General features: G+C 33.8%; 1 protein-coding gene and 1 pseudogene across 1 annotated transcript; both read right to left on the reverse strand.

Annotated features, from left to right (window-relative positions):
* Positions 1-1,216: 1,216 nt before the first annotated feature.
* LOC122592501 (phytochrome A-associated F-box protein) lies at positions 1,217-2,581 on the reverse strand. Its single transcript, XM_043764743.1, has one exon. The coding sequence runs from the start codon at positions 2,474-2,476 to the stop codon at positions 1,442-1,444; it is 1,035 nt and encodes a 344-aa protein (XP_043620678.1). The 5' UTR covers positions 2,477-2,581; the 3' UTR covers positions 1,217-1,441.
* A 1,971-nt stretch (positions 2,582-4,552) lies between these two features.
* LOC122593115 lies at positions 4,553-9,197 on the reverse strand (annotated as a pseudogene).
* Positions 9,198-10,058: the final 861 nt, after the last annotated feature.

Raw genomic sequence — 10,058 nt, forward strand, 5'->3', positions numbered from 1 at the left:
TTCTAGCTGGAGCTTTGGTTAGTATTGCGACTGTTTGACACATTTAGAGTTGAAGTATATGATTAGTTAAAGGATACTTGTGTAATTTACTTGTCAACTTTCAACAGCTACTTGAAATAGCTTATGGACTTAGCCTCTTAGGCCTTATGGAACCATAAGCTATCAAAAGTGGTATCAAATAAAGTTATGAGCTTAAGAAAATCAAAAGCTCCCGTAAGCTATGTGCGGCTTGTGCCATAACGTACCTATGGTTGACATAAACCTTCTCAAATCATAAAAAGGGTAAAGAATATACTAGCAAAGAAAAAAGAAAAGAAGATGATTTGAATTGTTGTCTTCCAAGAATACTTAATTGCAGCTAACTATTAGAATTTAAAGCAAATTCAATGATTTTACTAAATTAAATCAATATATATGGTAGAAAACTAGATATGACTAATTTCTCAAAACAAAGTTTCAAACCAATTGGCTGAACAGAGGCAACTAAATCTTTTAAACCAAATGGCTGAATAGAGGTACCTAAGTTGACCAAACCAATCAAATTATTTCTAGGCAACTCATTCAGCTAGGAGCCAAACAGTGCGCTTCATAATTATATCTCACCCCTTCCTTTCATTCTAATATAATACAACTATTTAGCATAATAGCAAACAGTGAATTGCAGAGTCACCATAATACTGAAACATTGTGAGTAAGCAACACTAAATTTGGCGTTTGAACCTTATACCATGGCATAAGGACTCACAATGAGCTAAGTAACTTTGGTCTGAATTCTGATTCATAAATCCAAAGATCATATATGTAAACGAAGATTGACAAACTATAATTTCTTAATGACACTCAAGGCTTGAGTAACCTGAAATTTGTCAGACAGTTACACTCATAATTGCAGTTTAAAACTCCTTAATCCTAGTCAATATGTTAGCTGCTTAAACCTCTCATAATTGAAATTTAAAACTCCTAAATTCTTATCAATAAGTGAGCACATTTGTTTCTCATCTCGTCATAAAATTAAAACCAGATCATAGTCTCCAACTAAGAAAAAAACTCAATTAATCCACCTAGGCAGTATGATAAACTACCACAATAGAGGGATCCAAGCATATTAAATAAGCTTAACATCTTCCCTTGAGTGTTTTCTCTAAGTTCATAGAACACTTTACATTGTTTATATAAAAACTGTGAATCATAAAAGCATCATCATATCCAACACATCTTTAACTTCTTATCAAAATTCTATTTCCAAATTAATTCAATTAGGGAACAACATCATTTCAAAGAAATACATCATAATGGTGCTAAGACATAGATAACTTATCAAATACATATAGGCATATAGCAAATTACATATAAAACCTTACAACAACAAACCATCTATCAATCAATAATGAAGTGTAAGAAAGCAATACCAAACGATCACCGTCCAGATCCAAGTTCTTCTTCAAGTGTACAAAGGCCAATCAGTCCATGCACCAGACACATGCCCATTCTCACAAACATATGCTCGAACAACCGGCTCCCCATTATCATGATACCCATAAGCCGGCCTCAAACAAAACGCCGATTGCAGATCCCAAACATCATTACTGGGACAAAAAGCACAATGCAGATCCATCTTACTTCTGTTCCCATCTTTAATCGTCCTCCAAACCCTAGACTTGTTAAAATTCTTAAAAACACCTCTAAACAACATATAATTCCGTTTCTCCTCGGAATGCACACATCCAGGCCAATCACAAATATACAAACAATCACCTCTAAACCTACTCGCTAACAACTTATTCCCTTGTTCCCTACTAAAATTCCAACCCTCAGACGCTAAATGCGCGTTTATCGACCTACAATTCTTCCTCTTCTTACAAACCGAAAAATCACAAGACGCCTTAACAACGTCTATATCACTCTCATTCTCATTTTTCACATCCTCATCATCGCAAACCTCACCAATCTGCTCGTGATTCTTAGATACATCATTATAAACAGTATCTAAATATAAATCATCGTATAACGACCACGAACACTCAGCCCGATCAATTTTAACCATATCATCAATATCAATATCATTATTATTATTATGATAAGTAATTGAGCTGGAAGAGCAAGTACCGATTTGAAATAACTTATTTTCCTGATAATTTTCATCAGGACCTAACTCACGTTCAAGTCCGAGATCTGAATTCTCAAGGAGGACGCCGGAGTGAACAAGGCCAGGACAGCAGACAGCGAGCTTGTAAAGCGACGACCAGCAGCCGGGAGGATCGCCGGAAGAGTTCAGATCGGAGACGACCGCCGGAATCGATTGTTGACATTTGTTTTTCCAGCAGGTTGTACGGATTAAAGTGGAGAATTTTGTGGAAACACATGCGAGGCGTGACCAGCTACGTGGATCGTCGACGAGCTTGAGGAATATGTTGAGGATTACATCGTCTGATAGGTATGTAAACATATTTTCATAAAGCTTTTCTGTTTCACTCATTTTATATAGAATAGATACAGAAATATGTATGTATAGATAAATATAAGAAAAATGTTTAGGGTTTGAGAAAAGGAAAGGTGTGTGAATTTTATAGTGAGAAATACTAATAAAGAATTTAGTTAGAAATTTAATAGGGAGAAAAGGAAAGGGGTGTGATTTTAGTTTGTGTGGTTTTGAGAATAACTGGGGAGATTTGGAAATTGAGTGGTGGTGGGTGAGTGAGAATTGAAGAAACTTTTTGAAAGAACGATAACGACGTCAGTGGATTTGAAGGAATTGTATGACGCCGTTTGTTTACTTAAACTGTTTACGGAGGTGTGACTGTGTTATTGACCAAAATACTGTATAATAAATTGTAGTTGAAGAAGGACGTGTAGTGTTTGTCTACCGTTAAAAATGTTTACTCGGCTACTTGTCTGTATTCATTGGATTCAATTATTGAACGTGCGTTTGTTTTGTATGTAGGTTTCAAATTCGATATGGATTTGAAAGAATTCGAATGAAAGAAAAATATTGTTATTATAAAATGAAAAAAAAAAACAACTATATCTGATATGAGTATTAGAGTATTAGAATTAAATATTTATTTTAATATTAATTGATTAAGTACGAAAGATTCTGTCTGTGACTTGAACCTACAGGTGTAAACGATTCGAATTGGGCCCGGGACTAACAGTGCTCGAGCTCGAGATCGTTTAAAGAGCTCGGACTCGAGCTCGTTCGAGTCTTAGTATATAAACTCAAGCTTGGCTCGTGATTTATAAAGAAAGCTCGAGGTTGGCTTGTTTGTTTAAAAAACACTAAACAAGTTTGAGTTTTGTAAGTGATTAAAACTAAGATCGATTATCAGAGGCTCATGAAAAAAGCTTGTTTAGGATTGACTCGATTAATATATATATATATATTATTAAATTATATAGTATCGGCTCGCGAGCTTAATCGAGCTAAATCTATTGTGATGCTTAATGGCGGACAAGTTGATGAGTTTTCCCAATATCTTAGAATTATGTGAACTAGGACTCTAGGGTCTAGGAGCTGCGTGCATCTGGAATAGTGTTCATGCTATACATATTTTTAGCCATTGTGTAACACCACATAAAAAATATTCGACATTAGCTTAGCTAGCCGCTTAAGAAAAAAAACTTATGAAAGATTCATGCCAACTTTTCTGTGAATAAAAAATATGATGAAAGATGTTGTGGTGCTGTATCTTATATATTTGGTTTCTATTTTCGATTTAGAAACCTTTATATTAAACACTATACATACATATGATGTGTCTATGAAACCATTATTTAGATCCAAAAGCCACCAACCAAACACATAGGATTTATCTATGTTTTTATTAGTTATTACATGGAGTAATATTATCTTAAAATTTTTTGTCTAATCACCTCCAAGGTTGTATAATACTACGGAGTATTACTATAGATTTTACTTGTTGATATTTTATGGATGAACCAAAAAAGTTTGATAATTTCAAAAAAATTACTTATATACAAAAAATATTGGTTAGGAGAAGGTGGCGGTGCTATGAGAATGGATAAATGATAAGTAAAAAGTTTTCTATTCTACATCTGAACTTCCTTTAGACGATAAGACCGTTTATAAAAGAAGAAAAAATTCCTCTTGCGTGTCGTCTGAACCAGCCCTATGAAAAATAAGCATTACCTGTATAGAGTTTGTGATATATCACCCAAACAGCAAAAGATTAGTCTAGAATAGCTAAGAGCGAAACTAAATCATACATATATAGAATAGCCTGCCAGATGAGGCCCGTCTCATAGACATGAACTCATGCCTATGAGACCAAAAAATCTGATTTTGGTTCATGACTTAGGTTTTGAAGGATATAGATGAACAAAGTCCGGCAGCCAGCTCCTGTCAAACTTTTGTAATATTTGTCCCCAAATCATGCCATCCAACTAATGTAACTCTATTATTCGTTTGTCCTATTAGATGATATTAGCTTCACACAATCATCGTACAGTGGGTGGATAATGGATATATGCTCTAATGTCAGAAAAGCAACTTACAAAATATAAAGATAGAAGCATGAGGATATATTCTTTCTAATGAACTGAAACCAAACTTGGTTGCATAATCTTCTTATATTTGGCACCAAAAGGTAGAATTGCAAAGCAACTACTTCTGAGTAGTCTAACAAAGATGACCACAATTCAAATAATCCCAAAATAAATTCTTGACAAATGTCATCCAATATTAAACTTAAAATGTAACGATCAGCCCACCAAGACAACTATTCATGCTTCATATCTTCATAATCAACTAATCATCGCCCAGCTAAATATTCACCTGAAAACAATTTCATTTCTAAATCAGTACCAGATTAATGTAAACTTGGAGTTTGGAGAGTTGTCTTTAGTTACATTATTTTCCATTATTACAAAAAACAAGTATAAATTGGTGTAAGAGGGAGAGGCATAGTGTACAAAGAATTATACCTTATAAACTTTGGCTCCTGCTACGACTCCTGCTTCGGCTTGGACTCCTGCTTTTGCTTAAGCTGCGTTTTTTGGGGCTTTTACTTTCAGGCTTCTGGCGAAATATTAACAATTAATCAATCAGCCCAGATACAAGTAGTGGCAAATTCCACCCATTTACTTGTGAGATATGTATGTTTTGGTTAAAAGTGCAGTAAATGGGTTGGAAGTCACGATAGGTATTTAGATCCTTACAACCTCCAAAAACAATTGAATAAAAGATTTAGAGGTTATCATTGGAAAATGATACGTTCAATTAACTACAAAAATACTCATTTCAACCAGAAACTATCTCCACTTGTGACACAAGCCAATTCTAGTCAAGATGAAACTATAAGCCAGCGACAACCAAAGTACATTTAAGATAAACAAAACAAAAGAGACCAAGAGAAAATAACCCTACAAGAGTAGCATAGTACAGATGAGTTACAAACTTATCAGCTTAAATCATTTGTGGTTTCACTTACCAATAGTACAGGAGATCTGGATCTTGAAGGAGGTGATCTGCAAAAGTTCCAGAAACAACCGAGTTTAATATCCACATGGTCCACGTTAATAACTCTGGTCCAACAGCCTTGGTGCCACTTCCACGTCAGTGACTTAAAGTAACCACAATCAATATAATCAATGAAAAATACACAAATGTTTAGCGCCCCAACAAAGATCAATATATGACAAGACCTAATAAATTAGGTGGTAGCCAAAAAATATTATAATAATACTTCATTTTGCAAAAAAAAAAAGCCTTATTATCTACATGACATTTGAAGAAACAATCGTATGGTCCAAACTTTTTTATACCGTGGTTCCAAGATATGATCCAAACTGTTTATCCTGTGGGTTCAATAGACCATAGACATCTAGCGCCTAGTTCACTCTCCAGCTTTACTAGTGCAATCCATTTCCAAGGTTCTTCAAGTTCCAGATAAGAACACCATGAGAAATTCCAAAACTGGCATATACAAAGCACCATACCTTACAACTGAAAGTGTTATTGCCAATTGTACTGAAAGTCTGCAACCCATCTAAGATTTTACAAAGCAACAGATGATTGAATCTAGAATAGGAAATAGGACACACTTCAGAATAAACATTCACCTAAAGAACCATTAATTGGTGTATAATTAATTTCCCAACTTGTCTACACTAGGACACTTAAGCATAGTCCTCATTTTAAAATTTTCTTTAGCTAATCAGCTGATCTATTATCAATTGTGCTAAAGCAAATCACACTAGTTGCAAATTCAATATGTTCAACAATGAAAGTAACCAACACGACAGTATAGTACTTACGTCTGCTGGAATTATAATGCCACAAGACTGCTTGATAATCCAGTAGAATCAGCAGTTATTACTTACTATCAGCAGAATATTGGGTGTGTCGGTAAGATTAATTACATATTTATAATGCAATTGACAAAAGCTTATGTCAATATAAGCATGCAAAACTGAATACCAGAATAGTAGAAAAGGAAAGAGACATGCCTTGACAAAGGAGGCTTAGATCCAGAACGTGAACGAGGAGACACAGACTTCGAATGAGATCTTGAGCAACGATAAGATTTTGCTTTTGGGGACTTGCTGCATGGAGATATAATAAGAGATATAAACCAAGTTGAATTGTTGAAGTTCAGATTCAAAGTATACTAGTAAAGAAAAACATAAATTATATTGTTTCTAATACAATGCGTATATTTAGAAAAAACAAAAAAATATGTTTCATATAACAAAACAATTTAAGGAGTTATGTGTGCCAAAATTTCAAATCGGGGAGCTTTCATAAATCCAGCCCATCTTAGAAATTATCCATTTAATCAGTTTGAACCTTGGCCAATTTGACCCATTCGCACACAAGATCACAAACTCAAGATTGCCACCTCCAATTTTCAAATTAGTTTGAAGCAACAGAAAAGGCGAAGGAAAAGTGCAACAAATTGTTCAACAGAATGTTCCAACCTTCGGCTCCTGCTAGACCCACTGCTTTTGCTCCAACTGCGGCTCCGGCTCCTATGGCTTAAATCATACTCCTTCACCTATAAGTGATTTAAGCCAGGAGAATAGCACATTAAAACAAAAGAACTTAAAAGTCATCCTATCAGTTGAAATCATAAACATGTTACATAAATGAATATAGATAATGTAAACTTTTGTGAGATCATACACATATGTATCCACAGGAGAATGCGTTTCGAAATTCGGTGTCATCCAATTTCTGTATCTGCAGAAAAAAATTTCAAAGCTACTATTACAACCATAACTTTGAAATGAATTCATGATAGCAAAGAGTGGAAAGAAGAAACTATAAATTACAGCATATTTCATGTCATCATAGTTTGTGTAGTCCACAATCCCTGTAGTGGCTGCAGAAAATTATAAAATATGTCAACACGGACACCTTAGCAAATTGAAAATGTCTACATCCTTTCGATCAAATAAAGTGTAGGTTGATATTACACATTTACATAATAATCTTACCACCACCATCCTGAAAGACTTGAGAAAAACAAACATCACCAGCCTGGCGCATGTGATCCTGAATAAAAGAAAAGATACAATGAGAATGAGACACGCCAGGCAGACTAGTTAAACCACATAACTTGTGAGTTGTGTCTGGGTCAATGTGGAATTCCACTAGTTATAAACTACGTGTCAGAAAACACTTCCCAAAATAATAACTAGCATCCCATAGTTCAAATTTCCAAAAGCAAATCAAAATTACCTTAAGGTCTTGCCACGATGCAGAAGAGGGCAATTCAGTCACCAAAACTGTGTCGGTCAAAAAAACAATTACATTTGAGAGTTAAACTCTTCACCATTTAAACGGTGCAACATGCATGAATAAGGCTGAAACTAAACCTCTGTAATCAGAGCGTCTAGAAACTCGACGAACTCAAGCACCACGACCACTGCTGCGACTGCTATAACGATCTGTAGAAGATGAGTTACGACGACCACTATTGGCAAGTTCCACCTGTTAGATCAATAGTATGATAAATATATATCAACCTTTACTGCAGCTCTAAAGTGAAATAACATCATATTCTTATGTATGCAATGTAAGGGTGACAAACCCGTAATCTGTGCCCATCGAAATCATAGCCGTCACAGGCATGTATGGCATCATCAGCATCATGAGCGTCCTCAAACTAAACGAGAGAACATCAACATATATGTCGAAACTATTCAAAATGAAATCAAAAAAGAAGCATCAGCATATGTAAAGTAAAGCTCACCTCGACAAAAGCATAACTAGGAGGTCTTGGCGGAACTTTCAAATCAATGTCGACGATTGGACCAAACTGAAATCATTATTACTTCATAACATCAAATTTCTAACAAAATCATGCAATACCAACACTTTATAGTTTATATTCATTTAAGCATGCCGCTAGTCTTGATATTTGTGTGTATTAAAACAGCTCTCGAGTATAAAGAAAAGTTTATTTACGATATTGGACATGCGATTTCCAAATGCAGAGTTTCGTATTCTTTTTCATATAACTTATCTAAGGTCATTGACACGTTGATTCAAAACCTACTAAATACATTTCTATGTCTCCAATATATATAAAAGCAAATCATAAAGCTTCAAGCATCATGGTGTTTAGTACCTTGTAAAACAAATCATCAACTTCTCGCTCACGAATATCGCCTGGAAGGTTCCCCACAAACAGTGTTCTGCCGCGGCTCATTATTCCCTAAAACCATCAAGATTTAATGCATAAATATATATATATATATATATATATATATAGGGAAAAACCAATATGCTGCTAGAAGCATGGAAGAAGCATGTTTCCCCCTCTCACAAAATCAAGGAAGTATGCTGCTTTACCCCATATATATAATGCTGAATTAGTTAGAAACACTCAAACACACACGTATACATATTTTATTGGTAGAAAAAATAAATAAATGAAAAACAATGCGTATCAAACACAGTCATGATGATAAAATAATAGAAGCATGAGAATTCTGACAATAATGAAAAGTCTAACTATAATAATAATTAAAATTAAAAGAGAATATAATAGCATACTAGATATAAATATATAAATTGACGATGACAGATACATATAATGCGTGTGATTTATAATTGAAATGTATAAAATGTAAATGATGAAGATGGGAGTACCTTGGATGACAAGAGGGGAGATTTGGTAGAAAATTAGTAAAGTATTGTTTTAGGGTTTAAATAAAGACGACAGAGATTTTTCTAGTGGCCCCCAACAGGCACGCATAAATGAAAAGGCTAGAAAAAATCTCTCTTAAAAAGTACGTTTTTTAATTCTTAAAATAAATCTTATTACTTGTTATTTTGTTAATAAGGAGTGTCTAATATGCTATTAACAACAAAAGTTACATATTGTTTTAGGGGTGTTGAAAATAACCAGACTCATTTAAAAAAACCCGACCCAAATGGGTTTGGGTTATTCGGGTTTTAGGTTAGTTATTTGGTTAATCATACTCATATAAACTTAATCGGTTTGGGTTGTGGGTGATAAAACTTTATTTTGGGTTAACCCGAATAAATTCTTCTTATATTTTGTAGAATTATTATAGTAATAATTATGGCATGGTTACTAAACTACTGACAGAAGTTGACAATTATAATTTTGTTTCTCCATTACATCTTTCAATATATGTATATTTTGTCTAATATTATGTTATTTGTTAATGAAAAATTGGAAACAAAAAACTGTTTATATTTCAAATTAGAGTGACTGATCACTATAACATGATATATAAGAATTTAGAGTGAATGTTCACTGTAACAATATATATATATATATATATATATATATATATATATATAAGAATTTGATTTGAAAATACAAGAAGAAACATTCTTTTGGACTATAACGCATTTACTCTATTCTGATGATGTACTTCAATACTCATATGTTGGAATTGTTATGTAGCTAAAATACCGTATTGTACATGTAAATGGGCAACTAACCCTATTTTTCACATTAGAAGTTTTTGTAGTTGTTTCAAAACCTTTTCAATTGGTTAATTTGGGTTTAACCCAAAACCCAACCCGAACCATTTAACCCGAAACCTAAAACCTAAATCTT

The sequence above is a fragment of the Erigeron canadensis genome, chromosome 3, assembly GCF_010389155.1.
Source record: "Erigeron canadensis isolate Cc75 chromosome 3, C_canadensis_v1, whole genome shotgun sequence".
NCBI lineage: Eukaryota > Viridiplantae > Streptophyta > Magnoliopsida > Asterales > Asteraceae > Erigeron > Erigeron canadensis.

Excerpts from the sequence above, each read along its gene's own strand:
- LOC122592501 (XM_043764743.1), bottom strand. The coding sequence starts at position 2,476 with ATGAGTGAAACAGAAAAGCTTTATGAAAATATGTTTACATACCTATCA.